The following is a 27,489-nucleotide window of genomic DNA, read 5'->3' as shown; positions in this document are numbered from 1 at the left end:
AATATTACTCAACCGTAAAAAATAATGAAACCTTGCCACTTGTAACAACATGGATGGACCTGAAGAGTATTATGCTTAGTGAAATAAGTCAGACAGAAAAAGACAAATAGCGTGTGTTCACTTATATGTGGAATCTAAAAAACAAAACTAATAAATGTAACAAAAGAGAAACAGACTCATAGATATTGAGAACAAACCAAAGGGGAGATGGGTAGAGGCAAGAGCAAACTAGGTGAAGGGGATTCAGAGGTACAAACTACCAGTTATAAAATAAATAATCACAGGGATGTAATATACAGCACAGAGAATACAGTCAATATTTTATAACAACTTTGAATGATGTATAATCTCTCAAAATATCAAATCACTATGTTGTATACTTAAAACTAGTATGTCAGCTATACTTCAATAAATTAAATAAATAAAAATTGAAAATAAAGTTCAAATCACTTATGTCTACTACAGTGTTTAACGTTAGAGTCTCAAATATACTGAAAGATTTTATCATTTTGGTGATTTAAATTTTTTCTATTAACTCATACATCCTCCATCAGTAAAAAGTTTTACTCATCTGGTACAGCACAGTTCTTATGTCTCGGATTTCAGAAAATGGTACAGCCCCCTCCTTTCTATGTAAATGACTGGTTTCCTTTTTGCCTTTATTCCCAGAAAGCTTATAGCCAAATACAAAGCTCAATCCTATGATTGACACTTGAGAGTTATGATTTGTTCATTTGTCCTAACTTTCTTTCCTTTTTCTTTTTTTAACTATTTTAATCAATGTGTTTTGTGTAAGCTGCCTCAGATGTTTTGTGGGAACAAAGAGGTTATAAATGAATTTACTTACTATGAAAAAGATATACACCAAGGTTCTATTTAAAAGTTCATATTTTCGGGACTTCCCTGGTGGCGCTGTGGTTAAGAATCCACCTGCCAATGCAGGGGACACGGGTTCGATCCCTGGTCCAGGATGATCCCACATGCCACGGAGCAACTAAGCCCGTGCACCACAACTACTGAGCCTGTGCCCTGGAGCCCGTGAGGCACAACTACTGAGCCCACGTGCCACAACTACTGAAGCCCGAGCGCCTGGAGCCCATGCTCCGCAACAAGAGAAGCCACTGCAATGAGAAGCCCACGCACCGCAACGAAGAGTAGCCCCCATTCGCCGCAACTAGAGAAAGCCCGCACACAGCAACAAAGACCCAACGCAGCCAAAAATAAATAAATATATATATATATTTTTAAAAGTTCACATTTTCTTTTGTCCACCAAAACATACGTCAATTCAAACTTATTCTCCTCCACTTTTCCTTCTCCTCTAAGTTTTTGTCAATCATCCACATTCTTAAATTGTATTGTCTATTAAATTTACTATAAAGGCCAAATTTTCTGCCCATTCCTTCACACAGTTTTGAGTTTCACTGCTATTTTCTTTCATTTCTTTCAAATTACTACTTTTGAGTGGATCAATATCATAGTTATAAGGCTTAGTGTGGTCTCTCTCTGTGTTCCAGACACCTATTTTTAGCTAACAGGTAGGTAATTCCCAAAAAAACTTTCATCAATGACATAGGCCATAAAAAGCAAGCTTGTAAGTACTGAGATTCTTTCACTAAGTTTATGAAGTGTTGGTATATTTTGAAGAAATCAGAATATGAGACTCATGGCTCTTATATCACTCTCTCCATTCCCTAGTAAACTAATAAGACCATTTAATGCAAACTATTTCTTACATAGAAAATGAATCATAAAAGAAAAAACTGATAAAATGGACTTAATCAAAACTTAAAATTTTTCCTCTTCAAAAGAGATTGTTAAAACAAACAAAAACAGGCAAGTATAGACAGAGAAAATATTCACAAAACACACACATATACATATTTATATGTGAATGTGTGTATACAGACGTAATTTTATATATATATATATATATATATACACACACACACAGAATTCTATACAGAGAGAACTGTATATATATAATATACAGAACTGTGTGTGTGTGTGTGTATAGAACTCATAAAACCCAATAAAAAGACAAACAGCCCAATTTTTAAAATGTGAAAAGGATATAAACAGACACTTTATCAATGGAGATATATGAATCACAAATAAGGGCTGAAAAGATGGTCAACATCATTAGTCATTAGGGAAATTAAAAGCATAATGAGATGTCATCACACACCCATTAGGATTGTTAAAATCTTTAATTCTGATAATACCAACTTTTGGCAAGGTTGCAGCATAACTGGAACTCATACACTACTGGTGGAAATGCAAAAGACTCTAGCCTAGTGCCTCATAAAATTCAACATACCTTGTACATACTTAGCCTACAACCCAGCAATCCCATTCAGAGGTATTTACCCAAATGTTCACAGCAGTTTTATTCACTGTAGCCAAAAAGTAGAAGCAATCTAAATGTCCATTAAGTGGGGATGGGATAAACAAACTGTGGTACATTCATACAATGAAATACTACACAATAATAAAAAAAAAGAATGAACTACCAAAATATGAACTGACATAGATGAATACTGAAAACATAATACAGATCAAAAAAAGTCAAATACAGAAGGATATTTATATGGTTCAATTTATATAAAATTCTAAAACCAACAAAATTATCATGACAGAAAGCAGATGAGTGTTTGCCAAAGGCCAGGTGTAGAAGGAGGAGATTAAATGCTTAAGGGACAAGGAATTCTGGGGGGTGATGGAAATATTACGTATCTTGACTGTGGTGATGGTTCCCACAGCCGCACACACATGTCAAAACTCATCCAACTGTACACTTAAAATTGATGAATTTTATATATGTAATTTATACCTCAATGAAGCCAGTTTAAACATTCAAACATAATACTTATAAAAAGCAGAGTCCCAATCACAGAAAAGAGGAACAATTATTAAAAAGAAAAAATAGAGATCATAAACATTAAAATATAACCTGCATACATTACTAACCTAAGGTATAATGTAGGCATATGTAATTCTAATCTTCACTACACTTATTCTCCAAGAATATGCTGCAAATCTTTAAGAAGTGAAAAAAAACCTACACTCTTATTTCAAATAGTTTCTATTCTGTTTGATGGTTTCTGTTTGATAGTCATGGGAAAAGTATACCTGATCCTTAAAGAACAAGACTGTGAAACCAGGAGTGAGGGATTCTTAAGTGAATTAGGGCCCAGCTGCTGAAAAGGAGGCCCCATTGTAAGGCATTTCTTAACAAAATGTCAGTTTCAATGCCTCAGATGCCAAGGATGGCCTTAAAGAGAAAAATACTAAGCACAGTTAAAGCAAACAGACTAGTAAGAGCAAAGAAGGTCACTAGCATTGTTCCTTTAGGGAAACACACACACGCACACATGTATGCGTGCACATGTGCACATACACACACACCTGGGAATAGGAGTTCTAACAATTTCCTTAGGATGACCTAGAAAGAGAAAATAGCCTGCAATGCATATAAAGGACAGAACAGTTTTCTACTAACAAAGCTTACAGTGAAGCAACAAGGGTACTTAACTTGAACTGCGGCATTCAAATTTCTCCTAATTCTTAAACAAAGTTCTCTACCAAAAGTAAAATATAATCAACATTTGGATGTTTCTTTAGTGAAGAACTACATATTAACATAACAGACATCATCTAAACTGAAGACAAGGCTTGTCCATTAGGCCTAAGCTACTCTAAACTACCTATTGTAAATCTAACAAAGCATGTATATTACTTGTAAGCTGAAAACTACAAAACTGATGAAGGAAATCAAATACAATCCCCATAAATGGAGAGACATACCATGTTCATGAATTGGAAAATGCAACATAGTAAAAATGTCAATTCTTCCCAAGTTGGTATATAGGATTAGTGCAATTTCTATCCAAATAATGGCAAGATTTTTTGAAGACATAAACAATATTATATTAAAATTTATGTGGAAAGGCAAAGGAACTAGAACAGCTAAAACAATTTTGAAAAAGAAGAAAAGTAGGAAGAATCAGACTACCTGATTTCAAGACTTATTATATAAGTACAGTCATAAAGACTGTTAAAGGCAGAGGATAAATCCATACATCACTATAACTGAACAGAGAATCCAAAAATAAATCTACACAAATATGATTTTGATGAGGATGCAAAAGCAATGCAACAAAGGAAAGATAGCCTTTCCAACAAATGATACTGAAACAATTGGACATCCATAGGCAAATAAAGGAATGAATGAATAAACAAACAAACAAAAAAACTACCTATTACTGCCTAGTTGCATCTTCCGGTAGGTTGTTAATCTTTTTTACCATAACACTGTGATAAACTAGAAGAGTTATGAGGGGAAAAGTTTAAAAAATAAAACTGGAGAGTGTATGTAAGAGTGTGTGTGTGTGTGTGTGTATGCACTGAACAATGGATTCACGTCCAAGACACACTGAATTATGAATTAAGTCTGAAATGTGCTGAAGTATTCTAGTAACATAATAAACAATGAACCAAGAGAGTAGATGAATCGTTTAACACTATAATATGAAACCTTCAAAGTCCCATACCATATTTTTCAAAAAGATATGCTAGTCTATTTAACACAGATTTTTTTCTTTGTAAGTAAAACAGTGGGTTCAAATATATTGTATTCTTAGAAGGTGAGAACTTATTGAAGGCAAAATAAATGTCAAATTGTTGGCTAGTCCAATAACAAGCACCACTCAGATTATTTTTTAAAAAATCATTCACGTATTATGTACTTTTAGCAACGGTACATGTAGAAATTACAACTAGGGACTGGAGGAACCATAAATTATATTTGGCCACAAAAACAAAAGAGAAAAGTTGTGATCATGCACTAAGAACTACAACTGTGGTTCATCACCAGAAGCAGAAAAAGAACCACCTGGGTTCCACAGCAGCAAGGGCAGTGCACTGGGGCTTTCTTCACAGCACTTTCAGAACCAGGTACAACTGTCTCACTTAAACACGGTTAAGACAGTAAATTTCATGTTACATGTATTTTACCACAGTAAAAAAATACTGGGAAGAAATATGGATGAGAGAAGCAAAGACACAAGATGTGGACCTGAACCCTCATACAATATGTAAGAGACAATAAGAAGATGAGTATATGGAATATAAGACATGGGTGGGTGGGCTTTGGGATGGGCAGGAAAGTGGGAGTGAACATACAAAGAGTGTAACTGAGAGAGAAGGCTGAAACAGGAATATCTATTGACATTTTCAAATCCAAGACTGAGCTGGTATAAATTACATCATATTGTGTCACAAAAATAAAAATTAAAACAAAGACACTACAAAGTCCCTGTTCTAAAACAGTAATGAATTAAAGGATCTCGGTCAACAGAGCAATCTAACATGCAAGAAACTACTTGTTTAAGATATTTCCAACTAGTAAAATTCCCAATCCTACCATCGCTCTACAGTAAGGTGCTGACTGACACATTTATGCTCATCAATGATAACCCAAAAAGAAAAGGAAAAAGGAATCATTGTGCCACTTCCCACAAAGAAGGATCACAAACAGGGCACCAAGGATTCAGGTGCACTGGTAGAATTCTGGCTCAGCAACTAACTAGCACTGTGATCTTGGACGAATTGTTTAACCTTTCAAAGCCTCAGTTCCCTCATTTGCAAAAATCATGCTAATAACCAGCTCAGTAACTACTGACAGGATTAAATCAGCAATGCATATAACAAATTTAATAGTGTCCGGCACCCAGTAAGTGCTTAATAAACAGAAATCTGCCTCCATAACCACAACCACCACCACTAAGCAGGACAATTCTCCACCTAAAATAAATAAAGCTCAGAGGCTCCTGACCTAAGAAGAATGATTCAGCACCACCTGGAACAGAAGGGGAAAACACACTTTCAAATTTATTTGTGTGTGTGTGTGTGTGTGTGAGTGTGCGTGCGCGCGCACATGCACACCTGCACATGTAACATACTGCCTCAGGCCCAACCCTCATTATGCAACTGATAAATATTTGCCAAATGATAAATTCCTTGGCCAAAGTGTTAAACAAAAAAAATGAGAGAAATATATAAAACATTGAAGCCATCAAGGTAAAGCAGTAATTTCTATGACTTTCAGTATGTAATTTTTTTCAGGCATCTTAGGAAGTAGAAATGATTTCCTTCTTAATTTTTTTTTTTTTTTTTTTTTTTTTTTGCGGTACGCGGGCCTCGCACTGTTGTGGCCTTTCCCGTTGCGGAGCTCCGGACGCGCAGGCTCAGCGGCCATGGCTAACAGGCCCAGCCGCTCCGCAGCATGTGGGATCTTCCCGGACCGGGGCACGAACCTGCATCCCCTGCATCGGCAGGCGGACTCTCAACCACTGCGCCACCAGGGAAGCCCTTCTTAATTTTTAAACAAAACTCAAAAGTAGTCTGAAGGATTAATGAAAATGTACTTAGAAAAGACTTAGAAAAGGCTGTAAATGCAAACTGTTATTCTCTTTCTTTGGGATTATAGCCACCCTGCCAAAATCCAAAGCTGTATTAGTTAGTTTTTTCCTCAAAGATTGAATGTTATTTCACCTCCCCTCCATTATCTTAGCCTTTAATAGTCAATGTGAAAACTGGACCTGATTATCTGATTACGAATCTTGTTTGCGATTCTTCTGTTTCCAAGTTTATGAGAAAGAAATCTGTCTTCTATATCTTTTTCCATTTTCAGATCTGTTTTTTCTAGATTATCACCCCATTCACATCTCAATTTAGTTGCTCACTGACACTGTTCCCTTAACCGCTTAGCAACTCAACAAATATAGTCTTGTATACGGACAAAATCATTGCTGCTCCAAGGACAACCATAATTTTTTTTAAACCAGACCTTAAGTGCCTTCCATATTACTAAAGTCTCGTAACTCTATATAGGTTTCTAATTTAAAATGTAGGCCTGAAAATACTGAAACTCACCTAATATCATGCTCTAAAATGCACCCTCAATGTATAAAATTATTAAAAACAAAAAGGATTTTATACAAACAGCAAGAGTCTCACAAACATTTACTCCTATTCTTAGTGCCTTTTTTAAAATTTAGGGGAAACCAAACCTGTGCATTTAGTGATTCTCAATTCTATCATTCCTTGATTATTTCTAGTATCAACTAGTCGGGGACAATTTTCATTTGCTGTTTTTATTTTTGTTTTGAACTCACACATACTCTCATTTCAGATAACATTCTCCATGTCACTCCAATGTTATATATGCTGCCTACTTGAGTTCACAGAGTTCTGTGTGTCACCTGGATTAAAACATTAAGCCTTAATAAGATTTTTATTTCTGAGACACAAGATTCTCAATGCATGTAAATCAGAAGATGTATTCTGCACTCCCTGCCAAGTTCCTCAGATATATGTGTGCAATTAAATAGACAAGCAGTGAAATTTGAAGGTACAGAATTAGTAGCTGGTATCTGGACAGTACTCACCTGCCTGTACAGACAGGGCGGGGAAGAGAAACATCAACCAAGGGTGTGGACAAGGAAGAAACAAAGAGCCAACTTACAAATGAAGACAACTAATACTGGTCTTATTCCCCATCCCCAACCCCCACCCCAAAAAAGACAAGGTCAAGGGATTGTTCACATCCAAAAAGAGCCCTGCAAAACTCAGCTCAGAGCTGACCTCTTCCTTGAAGGCTTCTCTGCGGTCCCCAGACTAAGTCCATCACCTCTTTCCTGTGCTACCGCTGCACCCAGGACACACTGCTCTTTCACAGACCACAGCGCAGGAGGACTGTTTACATCTCTGCCCACTGTTGCCCCCCTCACCATTCACCCTGAAAGCTTAATCATACCTCTGCCCCTGCACATTTGCCTGGCACGCAGTGAATACTCACAAAGAGTTTATTACTATGTTGAACCTGAATAAAAATCTTTTTCTAAATGTTATATAATTATGACAAAAATGACAGTCAGGTATAAAAGAAAGCCAAACATTATATATAACCAAACACTTCTTTTTAATATTTATTCTTTCTCTGGCACACCATTATTAAGTGTCATAGATTTTAAAAAAAGCTGATCTGGATTTAACACAGGATGTGTCAATCTTATTTCTATGAAACAAAGTTGGTTTAATTAATATAATATTTTACTTTGGTTTAAATTCCTCTGTGTCATGTGTATCTCTCTTATCCTCATTCTTTCTCATTAATAAGGAATCAGAAAGCTTTGAAAAAAAAAACTGAAACTCAAAGATGTACACATAATCATTACTTCTCAATGTCCAGTCACTGTGAAAAATTACACTCTCAAAATTTAATCAATCCTGGAACAAAACTGTATTCGTATTCCTAGCTCCCCCTGTGCAAAATTTTTATATTGGAAAACTAACAGGTGATGCATCTTTCTTTGTAGAGACTGAATAAATTTTTGCTCTATGAGAGTAGAACTGTCAAAGAATTGAATTTACAAGGACCCCCCCCAAAAAAAACTTATTTCAGTATTCAGCTGTTTCCTAGCAACTGAATCTGCAGATATTTTCTTATCACAAGTGAGTAATAGGGATAAAAATCTGTGTTTCAGTGCACTCAAGTGTCAATGAAAGCAATGCAGCTCAGTGGAAAAAAAACACTATAAATAGTGTGTAAAAATACTAAGTATCTTCTAGCCAATCTGGGCTGAAGTGTTAAAAGGGGTAATTATAATTGTTAAATATGATCAATGATCTGAGGAACAGGAGTGTTTATAGAGGAGTACAGGGTCATTCTTCTGTGAGTGGGGGGAAGGGTGCACAGGGGACACAAAGGTGACCACAGAAATAGTAACCTAAGAATTACTCTGGAAAGTTAGTTCAACCATGAAAAGAGAAGCTGCTGTCCTCAAGCTAGAGTTTAAACCTGGCTGAGGCTGCATCATAAATTTCTAGACAAAATATAACCTCACATATTACATACTCCAGAGAAAACCTGTCAAAAGAGTAACAACTGTAACCCCTGCAGCCAACTGCAGCGGTTCTTAGGAAGCAGGGTACTGCAGCCACAGACGTTCCCAACAGAGACTGCAGAAATATTCTGCATGCACAGCCCTTCCCACATCTGAGGTGCTTCACTCTTTCCTTTTATAAACAGGACACTGAAGTGCAACATCATTTCACGTACTTTTTTCAACAAATCTGGAGAAAACACAAACATGCAGCTCTCACAGGGTAATTCACCAGATCCTGAGCACCTGCTCTTCTCAAGGTACTGTGCTCAGCATCAAAGAGAATGACGTTGAACAGGGCTGAGTCCCTACCCTGCAGAAGCCAAACAGGGCTCAGTCCCTACCTGGAGAAGTTGAACAGGGCTGAGTCCCTACCCTGGAGAAGCCGAATAGGGCTCAGTCCTACCTGCAGAAGCTGAACAGAGCTTAGTCCCCACCCTGGAGAAGCTGAACAGGGCTCAGTCCCTACCCTGGAGAAGCCTACATGTAAAACATGCCATAGAACACTTGAGGGTGAATAAGAGAGCAGTAGAGGGGCAGAGGTATTTGACTGCGCCTGGGGAGAGGCAACAATCTATGAAAAAAAGGCACTGACTTTAAGGAGTTATGGGAGACCCACAGTGAAGAACCCAAGTCCTTCACCAATCAGCCACAAGAATTTTGGTAAGCCACCCAAGCCTTTGCGGGGCTAAACTTTCATGCGCAAAATGAAGAGGCCTGACTGGTAAGTTTTATTGAGAGCTCCTTATGAAAGAAGGCTAAAGCACTACCATACACAATAGGACAAACATGCATGTCCACTGATATCTATAAACCTCAAGTTTGGATTCTAGGAGCCAAGAATGAGGGCAAGATAACACACAAATGATTATCACACAACTCTAAAATCCTGTGCTGCTCTAAAAATCCTATGTCGATGTGCTGCTAACATTTGCTAGCAACTAGAAATAAGTGAATCATTAAAAATTTTGCCACCAATAATTTCCATAAACACAAAGTGCAAAATTGTACTAAGCACCACAGGGAAAAATTCAAACCCCTTAAAATTCTATTCTTTACATGAACTAGCCCCTTCAAATGAACACCTGAAAAATATATAGCACTTTGGAATTTTTTAAGCACCATATATATATATATATATATATATATATACACACACATATATATATAATATATATATAACTGATTTTTTTTCCAACGGATCTAAGCTAGCCTATCAAAAACCTAGAATATTCCACTAAAACAATAACTTTTACTCAATCCTATTTTGTGATGGTGCTAAAAGCCTCATTTTCTAAAATACTGGGTTGGCCAAAAAGTTCCTTTGGATTTTCCCGTAAGATATTATGAAAATCCCGAACGAACTTTTTGGCCAACCCAATAAAATACATATGGAGAAAGATGCCAAGACTCACTTGTAATGACTTGTTCGTCTGTGGGATCCAGTGGGCCTGCCTGACCCCACACCCTACCTTGAAATACTCACTTCGGTTACTAGGTCCTCTACAATCTAAAGAGCAACATTCAATTTAGCATCCTCAGTCAACAAGCGTGTCTCAAAGTAAAAAGAGGATGTTTATTTTTTCCCCAAAAATGAATGGTTTTTCTGTTATCGATAGTTTCATGGCTTTTAACTGCACTGCTTTGTTTCCTAGAGCTCAGTACCAGGGGAGAATGAATGGGCTGGTGCCTGAGAGTAAAGGCAGAAGTGAAGGATTAGCAGCTACACTGACTGGTCCACTGCAATCACTTTAAAATAACATTAAATAACCAGGAAGTAATACTGGAAAAGACATATTAATCAATCCAAAACCAAAGGAAATCAACTAGACACAAATAAGACAAAGAAAATTCTTATATGATTACAAAGTAAGTAACCATTCAAGAAAATTAATTATATTTAAGCACAGCTTAAGGAACTAAACTGAACACTGCTTTTAAAAAGAGGATAAAAGATTTAAGAGGATTCTAAGCTCTGTAGAAATAAAAAATTACTTGATCAAGTGCCTACAAAGAATATTTTTCCAAAGCAACAAATACTTGGTGAGTCACACACCCAACTACTATTCTAAACATGTGAAAAAGAAAATCCTTTTCAAAAAAAGAAAATCCTTACTTTCCTCTGTGACTCCCAAGAAAGCTGCTTACTTGCTGTCAGTTATTTCCCAGGGAGCTTCTCGGAAGTTCTCTTTCTATCTCTAAATTAGAATAAATATATTTTCTGAAAGTCTGTTTTCTAAAGTTTTACCAGCACCTTCTAATGATGAATCTCACCCACAGAAAGTGAAATTAGTCACATAATGTGAGAAAAAAGAGAATCTGCCTTAAAGATATTCAGCTACAACTTAAGAAGCTGCCCATTTTCTAAAAACAAAGCAAGCACGCTCCACCAGTGACACAGAGTGGAAGTGTGTGAAAACCCAAGCTCAGCCGTGTGACCCCCTACGTCTCAGGGCTTCACTTTACCCTCTCCAGAAATCCAGACTTAAACCCAACTTCACACTTGCCATCACCATCTGGATGACTGACAAGCACCTCCTGCTTAACATGATCAGAGCAGAACTCCTGGTTTTAGCCTGTGGACTTCTCACACAGTCTTCCACATCGTGGTAAAAGACATCACCCTCTAATCAGTCACTCTGGCCAAGAATCTGGGCAGTGCAACACAGTGGTCAGGAGTAAAGACTGAAGCCAGGCTGCATGGATGCAAACCCTGCCCTGGCTCCTCACTTAGCTGTGCAGACTGTACGCCTCAGAGACTGAAAATGGTACCCACCTAACAGGATTACTGTGAAGATGAAATGTGAAGCTCATGTGAAGCATTTAGAACAGCACCTGGCAAATATTAAATGTTCATTAAGTATAAGCTATCATTATTGTTTTTATCCTGATTTCCTCTTTTTCTCTCACACCCAGTGTGTCAACAGCACTTCAAGAAAGTAACTGAAATCCAGAGAGTTCTCTGAATCATCACCACCACAACCAGCCTCTTTCCAGCCACTATCTAGATCAAAGTGATAAAATTCTGAACTAGTCTTCCTACTGCCATTCTTTCTATACCCTCCAAAGTGGTTTTCAGCCACAGTAACCTATTCTAAATATAAATCAGATTATATCACTCCCTTTTCCAAAACTATCCAATGGTTTTCCACTACATTAGGCTAAAAAATCAATCTCTCTACCCCGGTTTATTCAAAGTCCTGCATCACTGCCGTCTCATTCTGTACAGCTCCCCGCTAGCTCACTACGCTCCAGCATTGTGCAAAAATGCCAACCCTCTCTCCTTGGGGCCTTGGCATCAATGACCGCTCCTGCCTAGAATGTACTTTCCTCTACTTTTGCTCTGCTGGCTCCTTCATGTCACATATAATATTGTTATTGTTTATTTCTTTGGTAACTGGTATAAGTTTTATAAGAGAAGAAATTTCATCTATCCTATTAAGTATTATATCCCTAGTACTGAAAACAATACGTGGGTGAACAAATAAAAAGTTATTAAAAAAAAAAAAAAACATTAACTGAGAGAACTGGCTAAAGGTTCTAAAATTGTTATGTGAAGCAAAGAAATATATCTTTCCCTCATTCTTTTCCCTAACTGGTTATCAATTTATTGCATCTCAACTCCAAATTCACCCTTTTTGCCTGCTCTGTAACTGGACCCTAATACACTTACCTTTCAATATTTCCTGAGTTTGAAGATCTAAATCCCCTGATAATACAACTACTCATAAAGGCACAGTTTTTCATCAAAAGATCCTAAGAATCACAATTAGAAAACCCAAGATCCAGTTATGGCTGCAGCAATTACTGGCCAAAAAGACACTGGACAAACTACCTGGCCTCTCTGAGCAGCACTTTCCTAGCCTGTGTGATGCAGACGGTCATCCTCATCCATCTCAGAGACTTGTGGTGAGGATCAAATGAGATCACAGACAAGCAGTAAACTATGTGCGGACAGTAAGAGTCATCTTCATTATTCAGTATCTATCAGTCCAACAAAATGTTATTGAGCACTGACCCTATGTTATGTAGAGAGAAAAGTTTAAGACCAAGCCCTTACTCTCAAAAAGCTTACATTGTAGTTGAGAAGAAAAACGCTAACTGGAGTAATCTCACTGCAGTTTGGTAGTGTGCAGAATGCTGTGGGGGCACAAAGGAGACACACTCAGTACAATCCTGGGGCTCAGGGGGGCTTCCTGGAGGAAGCAGTGCCACAGCTGAGTCTCACGGATCAGCAGGGTGAGAAAAGAGCTCTTATCAAATAAGAACATAATGCCCATCTTTTACTAGTCCTAAAGCATGCTCAAAAGCCAGATTTGTTATCTTATAATATAAATCACATGATCAAAGACTAACAACAAGATTGCAGATGTCACCTGGGGTAAAATTCTTCTATCAACTTTCCCCAGCACCATTTATTTCTTCCTCTACCACAAATTAGAATACCTTTTTCTAAATCTTTAGGACAATTCTTCTCATCCTACAGGATATTTTCAAATTCTTTCAATTACATACTTCAAGGTCAAAACCTTCCTCACTGGAAAGGACTGTAATCAAGAAACCATCACAATGGGTTTAATTTCCCCTTTGCCACAGCCTAAAAGCAACACCTTCCCTTCCTCCCAGAGCTTCAGACTCCAAAGCTGTCAGGACAGCTTCCCAGGCAACCCCCTCCATCCACTATCCTTCACGGCGAGGCAAAAGGCTCTATGGACAACCTCTCAACCAGACTCGGGCCCTGACCTACCCAGGAGAAAGCCAAGCACTTTTTGGCCAACCCAGTATTTTAGAAAATGAGGCTTTTGGCACCAATATAAAGTAGGACTGAGTAAAAGTTATTGTTTTCAGAATAAAAACAATACCAGAAAAAATTATAAGTTTTAACTCAAAAGGAAAGGTTGGCCTTTGCTTATACGGTAATCGGTACAGCTTAAAAAGAGCCACAGCACATAACTTTGAAGTTATGTATTAAACACTAAGTACCCAAAAAAGTGTCCCAAAAAAGTGCAAAAGAAAACTACACTCAGATTAACAAACAACACTGAAAAATGTATTTTTAAGATGTTATCACTTAAGTGTCTGTTTAAACAAATCTCTTAAAAAGCACTGATTATGTCATTTATTTAACTCAGCTACCTCCAATTTCACCCAGCAGCAGGCTGTTTATTGTAGCACTAACGTAGTACTGCTTTTCCTAATTAAACATAAAGACTTTCTTCTACATTGCCCTCTACTGACACAAAATAACAATTTAGAACAGAAATCTAGGGGTTATATCTACCACAGGCCACACTAATTGTTAAGGGTCACATATGACATCCATCTCCAAGGAAAAAAAGACACAACCTTGAAGAGACAAAGGCTGTTCACAAAATTAATCATCTCACCAATAGTATTACTAGGAGAAAGAAAAAAATGACAAAATTAACCATGAGTAGTAACAAATAAAAACCTACTTAAAGGGACTTTCCTGGTGGCACAGTGATTAAGAATCCACGGGCCAATGCAGGGGATGATCCCTGGTCTGGGAAGATCCCACATGCTGCAGAGCAACTAAGCCCGTGTGCCACAAAGCCTGCGCTCTGGAACCCGCGAGCCACAACTACTGCACAACTACTGAAGCCCACATGCCCTAGAGCCCGTGCACCACAACTACCGAGCCCACGCAGCACAACTACTGAAGCCCACGTGTTCTAGGGCCCACGTGCTACAACTACTGAGCCCGTGTGCTGCAACTACTGAAGCCCACGTGCCTAGAGCCCACGCTCTGCAACGAGAAGCCACCGCAATGAGAAAGCCTGCACACAACGAAAAGTAGCCCTCACTCACCGCAACTAGAGAAAGCCCGTGTGCAGCAATGAAGACCCAATACAGCCAAAAAAATAAATTAAAAAAAAAACCTACTTAAATACATAAATATAAGACATGACACCATAAAACTCCTAGAAGAGAACATAGGTAAAACATTCTCATACATAAATTGTACCAATGTTTTATTAGGTCATTCTCCCAAGTCAATAGAAATAAAAGGAAAAATAAACAAATGGGACCTAATCAACCTTACAAGCAAAAGAAAGAAAAACCACCCTTGCACAGCAAAGGAAACCATCAACAGAACGAAAAGATAGCCTATGGACTGGGAGAAAATATTTGCAAATGATGTGACCAACAAGGGCTTAATTTCCAAAATACACAAACAGCTCATATAACTCAATGACAAAAAAACAAACAACCCAATCAAAAAATGGGCAGAAGATCTAAATAAACATTGCTCCAAAGAAGACATACAGATGGCCAATAGGCACATAAAAGGATGCTCATCATCACTAATTATTAGGAAAAAGCAAATCAAAACTACAGTGAGGTATCACCTCACAACAGTCAGAATGGCATTAAAAAGTCTACAAACAACAAATGCTAAAGAGGGTGTGGAGAAAAGTGAACCCTCCTACACTGTTGGTGGGAATTTAAGCTGGTACAGCCACTATGGAAAACAGTATTGGAGGTTCCTTAAAAAACTAAAAATAGAGTTGCCTTATGATCCAGCAATCCCACTCTTACGCATATACTCAGACAAACCATAATTCAAAAAAATACATGCACCCCTATGTTCATAGCAGCATTACTAAAATAGCCAAGACGTGGAAACAACCTAAATGTTCATCAACAGATGAGTGGATAAAGAAGATGTGGTACACATATAAAATGGAATGGAATGAAATGCCATTTGCAGCAACATGGATGGCTGCTAGAGATTATCGCACTAAGTGAAGTAAGTCAGAAAGAGAAAGATAAATACCATATGACAGCACTTATATGTGCAATCTAAAATATGACACAAATGAGCTTATCTATGAAACAGAAACAGACTCACAGATATAGAGAATGGACTTGTGGTTGCCAAGGGGGAGGGATGGATTGGGAGTTTGGGGTTAGCAGACACAAACTATTACAGAATGGATAAACAACAAGGTCCTACTGTATAGCACAGGGAACTATATTCAATACCCTGTGATAAACCATAATGGAAAAGAATATATATATATGCATAACTGAGTCACTTTGCTGTACAGCAGAAATTAACTCAACCTTGTAAGTCAACTATACTTCAATAAAATAAATTTTAAAAAAATTAAAACCTAGGAATTCTACAAATAACAGTACAGCATCATAAGCAATCTGAATATTATTATAAAAATTAAACTATTTTTTAAGAAGTACAGAACAAAACTATCAAGAGTATGTAACTGAAAACATGAACATATAGAAATAAAGTGAACATGGAAATATGGAAACAAAGTAAAATACTTACAGCCAAAGCCTTGGACAGTTTGGTTCTAAATTCATTAAGGATGATAGCCACAATGTCCTTGAGTGGTACATAAGCAAAGCCATTTTCCAAATAGACTTTCCTTCCTCTGAACAAATCCAGAGCATCAGCAAAAGGGATCTGAATTCAGTGTGAAAAACAGGGAAAATAAGTCAGTACCTGTCATTACGAAATTCTCCTACGTCTTCGTAAGTACTAAGGCTAAACAAAATCCCTCCTCTGAGAAAATCATTAGTCCTAGCAGATCTAAAGAAAAAAAAAAGCAAGAAGATCAATTTATACTCCTTGTAAGTAAACAACAGCATGAGGAAGGAGTGGCAGGCGGAAAATGTGTTTGTTTTAGAGTAGATCTTTCAAAAAATAATAAGCCAAGTTAAAATGCTTTATTTTCATTCTTAACTCATCAATTTACAAATTATAATCACCAGGATTTCAAATTCCCAGCTCAAGCCCTCTGGGTACACTGCATTCCTCTCACGTGACATAGTCCACATTTTGTTCTGTATCAAGTGGAATCCAATGTGTATACAATATGTTCAGTGCTAAAAATTACCAGTAAGTAAAGTAATTCCAAATTTCTTCATCTATGTTTCCACTCTTTCTCCAGGGAAATATATTGGAAAAGCTAATCTCAACACTAAGAAATGGAAATAATAATAAATGTCCAGTTTTATCTTTAAAATAAGTACTTGCCAGTAAATATTTTTTTAAAAACCTAATAAATACTATTCTACTTACACTTTTAAAGTCCTATGAACTATGGTAAAATTTTAAGAGATGAGATTATGGTAATGGTATTAATAAATTGCAAAACTCATCCTTACTCTTCAACAGAGTTTTTCTACTTCTTAAAAATGAGATAAAAAACTAGGTTAAAAAAAAAAAAAGATTCCCCAAATACCCTATTCACCCAAGTTTTATGGAAGAGTTAAATCTATATGCCCATAATTCTTCAATGTATTCAATGACACCACACAATAATCAGATCATGTGTTTTTACAGAAAGTTTCTAATTAATTTACAGATTTCTACATCCAGCACACAGTCCTTGCCCTGAAGCAGTTCACCACTTGGTTGAAGAAACAAGACGGACTCACGTGGACAAACACGCCCTGCAGGAGGACGCTGGCCAGACTGGGGGGGGGGGGGAGCGGGGGAGGTAGGGATGGAGTGCCCGTGGTGGCAGGACCCGCACCAGACGCCAGGCATGGGCGGCAGATAGCCGCCCCTCCCCTGCTTCGGGAGGTCCTCAGCCCCGCAGCCCTGCACCTGGCTCACACAGGCAGGAGTCTGTGCTGAGGATGCGCGGATGGCGGTGTGGGGGCAGGGGCCGGACCCGGGCAGGGGGAAGAAGGCCGGGGCCCCAGGGCACCCGGGAGGGAGGAGAGGCTCCCGCGCGGAGGCGGCGTAGGGAACAAGGGGCCGGGGAAGAGGGGCGTTGCAGGGCTTCCCAGCCCCAGTGCAGCCCGAGGCTGAGCACAGTGAGGAGAGCGTGGCCCGCAGTGGGTCGGCACTCGAGCAGCGCCAGGAGTCGGTGCAGCGCAGCCCGGGGCGGAGAGCACAGCACATCCGGGGGGGCGAAGACAACATCCGAACAGAAGGCGGAGAGGCTGCGCCCACAAGAGGCTACACAAATGCGTCAATAAAACACGGATAGAAGCTCAATGTGATACATTTAACAAAACCTAGGAAGTACTTTAAAAGCGTACCTACCTTATAAACTGATTCCAGCTCCAACTGAACCCCACCTAAACTGTGTGATGAAGCCATAATATCCTGTTCTCGGAGAGTCTTATCTTCATCACTTATCTAAAAGGAAACATTTTATATCTTTTAAAAATTAAAACTCTGCATTCAGTTTCAATAAAGCACTTTCCTGTTCTAGTGAAGATTCTACACTTTTTAAAAACTTTTAAAACCCTGGTATCTGAAATCATTCCTAATATGATTATTGAGTCGTTACTATCATTAATGAAGCCAAAATATAGAAGAAAATTTAAATTCAATATACTTTCAAATTTCTACTCTGTCAATTTCTGAGGACACATATCGAAAGAACAGTAGCAGAGAAACAATATCCTGGACTAGCTGCACCCACAGACTCATGAAAGGAGAAAATGAAAACCTTTCTGAAGAAATATACAATTCTCCTAGGGCTTAGTATAGTCCTCCAAATAACTCCCCAAATACAATCTCTAGCACACAGAGAAAACACACACACAAGGAAATAAGACTCTATCAGTGGGAACCAGATTGGTAAAACGAAAAGAAAAGTATAAGGATTGGAAAAAAGAAACAAAATTGTCATTATTTACATATTATGTGATTAGAATCCTTAGAAAATCCAGAAAAATCCACAGATAAATTATCAGACCTACTGACCTAATTAAGCAAGGTATCTGGCTACAATGTCATATACAGAAAAACCAATTGTATTTCTATCTGCCAGCAGCCCACTTTAATAATGGATTTTTTTTAAACTACCATTCATAATGGGATTAAAACTATCAGTATTTAGGAATAAATCTAACAAAAGATGGTCAAGACCTCTAGGAAAAAAAAAATGTAAAACCTTACTGAAAGAAACTGGAGAAAACCTAAATAACCGAGAGACATCCATAAACATGCACCAGATGATGTAATACTATAAATGTACCAATTCTCCTCAAATTAACCTGCAGAATCAATATACTCTCAAGCAAAATCACAATAGCTTATGTGTCTGTGTTGCTTCTAGAATGTATAGGGACACACAAAGTGTCAAGGAAAGCCAAGACAGAAAAAGACAGTCAACCCAGTAGAAAAATGATCAAAAGATATGAACACACGCTTTACAACTGAGAAAATTTGAAGGGCCAATATATACGATCATATCTCGTCTTATTGCACTTGGCTTTATTGTGCTTCCCAGATATTACTCTTTTTTTTTTAAACAAATTGAAGGTTTGTGGCAACCCTGTGTTGAGGAAGTCTATTGGCACCATTTTTCCAACAGTATTTGCTCACTTCGTGTCTCTGTCACATTTTCGTAATTCTCAAAGTATTTCAAACATTTTCATTATTATTGTATTTGAGAGCACTGAACAAACAAACATGTATCATCAAAAATCAGTGCAAGAGAGTCATCAACTGAAAACTACCACCTCAATTCCTTTTTGGTAATGGACAGGATAAAAATACAAAAACTAAAAATGTAATATAACTAGATGTCATGAGAAGTCTCAATAGGCAAAAATTTTAAAGCGTGTCACAGCACACATTATATACAATCAACACTCATTCTAGAGTGTTTAAATTGAGTTTTAGCAATAGCAAATATTTCTCTAAGAGCTAACACCAGATTATTCTCCTTTAGTATTGGCTTTGTTTACATATACCTGTTGATAGTAACTTCTCTACAAAATTGACTATTTACCTTTTACTCCGCATTCCATAGGACAAATCCTTCCAAGCTCAAATATACCACCAGATACACAATGCAAAGACTATTTGAGAAGAGGCAGGTATGTTTCAGAGCCAAGCTGTAATTCGCAAACAGCAACTAATAAAGTGAGAAACTGACCAGGGAGACATAGTGAAAGGGAACAAGGTATCTGTACATCCTCGTGATGATCTTTCACTATCTTTAAGTGATTTCCAATTTAAATATAAAAACTATTTCAAATTTGTGCAGTGAACACTTACTTATTTGAAATTAAATAAAAATTAAATACACATGCCTGTTCTCCCCACCATTAATGGGGATAATCATAGGTGATTGCATGGATCGTTTTTTGCCCAAATGGTTTTGACTGGATCTGGCAATACTGAAGTTGAGGCCAAATGTGTTTAACCCACCACGTCCCTTTTACAATCACTTATTACAGCAACAAAGAATTAGATAACTTTGAACATACAGATGTTTGCCATGATAATATCTGGGGTTTTAACTGAACAAATCCCACAGCAATATATAAGAACCACTAAGACTTCTCCACGAATATAGGGGAATATAGTACCTCTCTTTCCCTAAACTCAACTCAAATATTTGTATTAACAATACCACAGGTGTTTATAAGCAATTAACTGCTCACCAAGTAACTGTCAGGTAAGCAGGGGAAGCACACTTCAGCTCAACTGTCATACAACAGAATACTTTACTTACAAGAGACTTAATGTTCCAAACACTCTTCTACCTTAGGTATATAGTCAAGGCTCAATTTAAACAAAATTCAAGGTCTTGAATGAAAACTAGAGTAGATTATTAAAGAATGTGGTAAGACTGTCTTTCACTGAAATCTTCCCCCACCCCCCAAAAAAATAGAAAAAAAATTATCTGGACTTTACTTAGATTAGAAATAATGAATAAAATTCTAAGGGATTCAATGTGTTTCTAAACTGTTCACCCAAAGTAACTGGGTGCATTCCAAATAATGCGCATTCTAGCTGAAATTAATGTCATTTCCTACATGATAGCCTTTCAGTAAATATTGTTTTTCCTTGGTGAATTAAAAAGTTCATCCATTTGCCACACACATCTAAACCTTCATTTAGCTATTTAATAATAAACAAAATAAGAGAATTGTCACTGAAAAATGTTGGATGACTGTCTGAAACTTTATTAATTAGTATAAACTTCTATTAACTTCATTATTTCAAATTTCTAAAATAATCTTGAGTATTCTCTTCTGCTTCTGGTATAAAAACTACTGGGAAAAATATGAGCATATTTCACTTTCTCAGGCTTCCCTAATGAGGTTAACTACTGGATGCCTAGAAAAAACTCATTCTCCAAAAGAGCAAGACAAAATTAAACAGCTTCCTGCTTCTACTAACAAAGGATCTCATGTAAGAGTTAAAAACAGCTACAGTGGAACAATTATAAAAGCAGAGGAACTGAGTAGAAAGTATATCGTTTTTGTAACTGCAGAAACCTAAGTTCAAATCTTAAAAAAGTGAATTAACCTCTTCATACCTCAGTTTCTCCATTGGTAAAAGGAAGAAAATAATACCTGTTTCATGAACTTTTTTGACAGAATTAAGTAAAATAAAGTATGTAAAGTGTCTAGAATAGGCCTAACATATAGCATGCCTTTAATAAATGGTAAATATTTATTATTACTATCAGTAATGTACATTTTGATTAGCTTGTTTTCCAGGAACACAGTGAAACATTTTTGATCCACATGATCATGATAAGATGGCAAAGCTGGAAGATCCTGAGCTCACCTCCTCCTACAAACACACCAAAACTACACCTATATATACAACAACTCTCTCTGAGAATGACCTGAAGACTAGCAGAAGAGCTCTTGTACAATTAAGGATCTAAAGAAAAAAACACACTGAGTAGGGTAGAAGGGGCAGAGACACTATCTAGTCAAGACCCACATCCCCAGAGCAGCAAGCCACAAGCAGGAGGAGATATCACAAACTCAGAGGCCCTCCCTCAGGAGCGAAGGGTTTGAGCCCCATATTGGGCACACCAGACCCAGGGACTGGCACTGGGTAGGTGAGCCCACTTAACTAGCTTTGAAAACCAGCAGGGCTTATGCACAGGAGAGCTGAAGGAAATTGAAATTTCACTCTTAAAGGGCTCACACACAAACTCACTCACTGGGAGTCCCAGCACAGAGGCTGCAGTTTAAAAAGAGCCTAGTGCTCTAGATAGCTTGCCAAGGCCACCCCAGCAAACCCCAGGTCCACTCCAGCACCAATCATCCCACCAAGGCAGCAGCCCCAACATGTCCTGGAAAAGCCCCAGCCCATCCCCACTACAACTCCACCTGGCCTGCCAAAGCTGACCAGCACATACAGTCTACACTGGGGATACTCCTATACAAGATCACACCTCCAAAACCAAGAGACATAACGTTTCACCTAATTCACAGAAACAAACACAGAAAGTCAAACAAAATGAGGAGACAGAGAAATCTGTTCCAAACAAAAGAACAAAATAAAATCCCAGAGGAAAACCCTAATGAAATGGAGATAAGTAATTTACCTGATAAAGAGTTCAAAGCATGGTCACAAAGATGCTCACAGAACTCAGGAGAAGAATGGAGGAACACAATGAAAACTTCACAAAGAGTTAGAATATATAAGAACCAATCAGAGCTAAAGAATACAACAACTGAAATGAAAAATACATTAGAGGAAATACACAGCATTTTAGATGATACATAAGACCACATAAGCAACAAGGAAGAGAGAATAGTGAAACTCAACCAATAAGAACAGAAAAAAGAAAAACGAATTTTTAAAAATGGGAATAATTTAAGGGAACTCTAGGACAACACCAAGTGCACTAACATTCACATTATGGACCCAGAAGGAGAAAGGGGCAGAAAACCTATTCAGTAAAATTATGGCTGACAACTTCCCCAGACTGGGGAAGAAAACACACATGCAGGTTCAGGAAGCATAAAATCCCAAACAAGATGAACCCAAGAGATCCACACCAAGACATATCATAATTAAAATGGGAAAAGTTAAAGACAGGGAGAGAAACTTTAAGGCAGCAAGAGAAAAACAGTGAGTCACATACAAAGGAACCCCCAAAAGGCTATCAGCTGACTTTTCAGCAGAAACTTTGCAGACCACAAGGGAATGGCATGCTGCATTTAAAGTAATGAAAGAAAACAACTTACAACCAAGAACAGCCAGGAAGCCTACTGTTCAGAATCAAAGGAGAGTTAAAGAGTTTCCCAGACAAGCAAAAACTAAGAGTTCATCACCACTAAACCAGCCTTACAAATGTTAAAGGGTTTTTAAGCAGAAAAGGCTATAACTAGAAATAAGAAAATATATGAAAGAAAAAAACCTCACAGCTAAAGGCAAATACATAGTAAAGACAGTGGATCATCCATTTAAAAAGCTAGTATGAACATTAAAAGAAAAAAGTCATAAAATCAACTATAATTACAATAAGCAATTAAGAGACACACAAAGTAAAAAGATGTAAAATATGACACCAAAAACATTAAATGTAGATGGGAGGAGTAAAAAAGTAATGCTTTTAGAATGCATTCAAACTTAAGCAAACATCAGGTTAAAACAAACATATATATACATATATATACACACACACACACACACACACACATATATATATATACACACATATATGAACCTCATGGTAACCAAAAACCAAAACCCTACAAGAGATACACAAAAAATAAAGATAAAGGAATCCAAACATAGCACTAAAGAAAATCATCAAACCACAAGGGAAGAGAACAAGAGAAGAAGAAAGGAAGAGAAATACAAAAACAACCAGAAAACAATAGCAAAATGGCAATAAGTACATAGCTATCAGAAATTACTTTAAATGTAAATGGACTAAACTCACAAATAAAAAGATATAAGGTAGCTGAATGGATAAAAAAAATAAGACCCATTTATAGCCTGCCTACAAGACACTCACTTCAGATCTAAAGACACACACAGGCTGAAAGTGAAGAAATGAAAAAAGATATTCCATGAAAAAAATGAAAACTGGGAAATACTTGTATAAGATAAAAGATTTTTTAAAACAAAGGCTGTAACAAAAGATAAAGAAGGACATTACATAATGATAAAGAGGTCAATCTAACAAAAGGATATGATGTTTGTAAATCTTTATGCACCCAACATAGGAGCATATAAATATATAAAGCAAACATTAACAAACATAAAGGGAGAAACTGACAGTAATACAATAATAGTAGGGGACTTTAATATCCCACTTACATTAATGGATAGAGAGAAAATCAATAAGTAAACACTGACCTTAATCAACGCACTAGACCGATGGACTTAATAGATGTGTGTGTGTGTATGTATGTGTGTGTGTGTGTGTGTGTGTGTGTGTGTATAGAACATTCCATCCAAAAGCAGAACTCACATTCTTTTCAAGTGCACATGTGACATTCTCCAGGACAGATCATATGCTAGGCCACAAAACAAGTCTCAATAAATTAAAGAAGACTGAAATCATATCAAGCACCTCTTCTGATCACAACATCACAACAGTTTGAAACTTGAAATCAATTACAAGAAGAAAATTGGAAAAACAAAAACATGTGGAGGCTGAACAACATGCTACTAAACAACCAATCAGTGAACAAATAAATCAAAAAGGAAATTTAAAAATACCTAGAGACATATGAAAATGAAACCAAATGATCCAAAAACTATGGGATGCAGCAAAAGCAATTCTAAGAAAAAAGCTCATAGCGATACAGGCCTACCGCAAGAAACAAAAACAGGGCTTCCCTGGTGGCGCAGTGGTTGAGAGTCTGCCTGCTGATGCGGGGACTTGGGTTCGTGCCCCAGTGCGGGAGGATCCCACATGCCGCAGAGCGGCTGGGCCCGTAAGCCATGGCCGCTGAGCCTGTGCGTCCGGAGCCTGTGCTCCACAGCGGGAGAGGCCACAACAGTGAGAGGCCCGCATACCGCAAAAAAAAAAAAAGAAAGAAACAAAAACAACTAAAATAAACAATCTAACTTTACACCTAAAGGAACTAGAAAAAGAAGAGCCAAGAAACCTAAAATTAGTAGAAGGAAGGAAATTAAAAGAACAGAGTGGATATAAATGAAATAGAGACTAAAAAAAAAAAAAATAGAAAAGATCAATGAAACCAAAAGCTGGTTCTTTGAAAACATAAAGAAAATAGACAAACCTGTAGCCAGACTCATCAAGTGGAAAAAAAAAAAAAAAAAAAAGAGAGGGCCCGAATAAATAAAATCACAAATGAAAGAGAATTTACAACCAATACCACAGAAACACAGCCATAAAAGACTACTACAAACAATTACATGCCCCCAAATTGGACAACCTAGTAACAATGGATAAATTCCTCAAAACACACAATCTTCCAAAACTGAATCAGGAAGAAATAGAAAATCTCAACAGACCAATTACCAGTAATGAAATTGAATCAGTAATAAAAAAAAAAAATCCAGCAAACAAAAGTCCAGGATCAGATGGCTTCACAGAGGAACTGTATCAAATATTTAAAGAAGAGTTATCCTTCTCAAACTATTCCAAAAAATTGAAGAGGAAGAAATGTTGCCAAACTTATTCTACAAGTCCAATATCACCCTGATACAAAACCAGACAAAGACACTACAAAAATAGAAAATAACAAGCCACTGTCTCTGATGAATATGGAATGCAAAAAATCTTCAACAAAATATTAGTAAAACAAATTCAACAATACATTAAAAGGATTATATACCATGACTGAGATTTAGTCTCAGGATGCAAGGATGGTTCAATATCTGCAAATCAATGTGCTAAACCACAATAATAAAACAAAGAAAAAGAATCACATGATCATCTCAATAGATGCAGAAAAAGCATTTGACAAAATCCAACATCCATTTATGATAAAAAAAACTCCTAACAAAGTGTGTACAGAGGGAACATATCTCAACATAATAAAGATTACATACAACAAGCCCACAGCTAACACTATACTTGATGGTGAAAAGTTGAAAGACATGGATGCCCATCCTCACCACTTTTATTCAACACAGTACTAGAATCCTAGCCATAGCAATCAGACAAGAAAAAGGAATCAAAGGCATCCAAATTGGAGGGAAGAAGTAAAACTGTTACTATTCGCAGATGACATACTACATGTAGAAAAACTTAAGACTCCAGCAAAAAAACTATTAGAACTAATAAATTCATGCAGTAAAGTTGCAGAATATAAAATTAAATTACAGAAATCTGTTGCATTTCTGTACACTAATAACTCTCAGAAAGAGAAATTAAGTAAATCCCATTTACAAATGCATCAAAATAAATAAGATATCTAGAAATAAATTTAACCAAAGAGGCTAAAAACCTGTACTCTGAAAACCATAAGACAGTGACGAAAGAAAATGAAGACAATACAAATAATTGGAAATATATACCATGCTCATGAAATGAAAGAATAAATATTGTTAAAATGCCCATACTACCCCAAAAAACTACAGTCCATGCAATCCCTATCAAAATACCCATGGCATTTTTCACAGAACTAGAACAGTCCTAACTAGAATAGCCTAAAATTTGTATGAAACCACAAAAGACCCCAAATACTCAAAGCAATCTTGAGAAAGAAAAACAAACTTGGAAATATCATGCTCCTGATTTCCAACCATACTACAAAGCTACAGTAATCAAAATAGTATGGTACTGCCGCAGAAACAAACACATAGATCAGTGGAACAGAATTAAGAATCCAGAAATAAACCCATACTTTTTTGGTCAACTAATTTACCACAAAGAAGCCAAGAATTTACAATAGGGAAAAACAGTCTCTTCAATAAATGGTGTTGGGAAAACTGAACAGCTAAATGCAAAAGAGTGAAATGGCCATTTTCTAACACCATATACAAAAATAAACTCAAAATGGGTTAAAGACTTAAATGTAAGACCTGAAAGCATAAAACTCATAGAGGAGAACATAGGTAGTATGTTGTCTGACATCAGTCTCAGCAATTTCTTTTTTTTGGATCTGTCACCCCAGTCAAGAAAAACAAAAGCAAAAATAAACAGATAGGACTTCATCAAACTAAAAAGCTTTTGCAGAATGAAGAAAACTATCAACAAAACAAAATGGCCACCTACTGAATGGGAGAAAATATTTGCAAATGATAACTGATATGGGGTTAATATCCAAAATATATGAACAACTCATATAACTTAATATCAAAAACAAACAATCTGATTAAAAACTGGGCAGAGGAGATGAATAGACATTTTTTCCAAAGAAGACAAACAGATGGCCGACAGGCACATGAACAGATGCTGAACATCACTACTCACCAGGAAAAGGCAAATCAAAACCACAATGAGCTATCACCTCATACCTGTCAGAATGGCTATTATCGAAAAGATAAATTTTGGGGAGGGTGTGGAGAAAAGGGAACCCTAATACACTGTTGGTGTATTAAATTGTAAATTGGTGCAGCCTCTGTGGAAAACAGTATAGAGATGCCTCAAAATATTAAAAATAAAACTACCATGCAATACAGCAATTCCACTCCTGGAAAGAAAACAAAAACATTAATTCAAAAAGATATATGCACCCCTATGTTCACTGAAGCATTATTTACAATAGCCAAGATATGGAAGCAATCTAAGTCTCTAATGATAGACAAATGGATAAAGAAGATGTGGTATATATATACACAGTGGAATATTATTCAGCCATGAATGACATCTTGATACTTGTGACAACATGGACTGACCTA

General features: G+C 37.1%; 1 protein-coding gene across 3 annotated transcripts in view; it reads right to left on the bottom strand.

Moving 5' to 3' along the window:
* Positions 1-27,489, bottom strand: part of PRIM2 (DNA primase subunit 2) — a 278,477-nt gene that overhangs the window by 191,406 nt on the left and 59,582 nt on the right. For all 3 annotated transcript variants that reach the window (XM_067753525.1, XM_067753527.1, XM_067753526.1), the window contains exons 6-7: positions 17,992-18,087; positions 16,261-16,398 (exon numbers count right to left, since the gene is read on the bottom strand). In XM_067753525.1, the coding sequence (XP_067609626.1) occupies positions 16,261-16,398; positions 17,992-18,087 (234 nt within the window). The remainder of the gene's footprint in view (positions 1-16,260; positions 16,399-17,991; positions 18,088-27,489) is intronic.

The sequence above is a fragment of the Pseudorca crassidens genome, chromosome 10 (assembly GCF_039906515.1).
Source record: "Pseudorca crassidens isolate mPseCra1 chromosome 10, mPseCra1.hap1, whole genome shotgun sequence".
NCBI classification, from domain to species: Eukaryota; Metazoa; Chordata; class Mammalia; order Artiodactyla; family Delphinidae; genus Pseudorca; species Pseudorca crassidens.
Note: the sequence above shows the minus strand (reverse complement) of the source record. Positions and strands in the feature narration are given on the sequence as shown.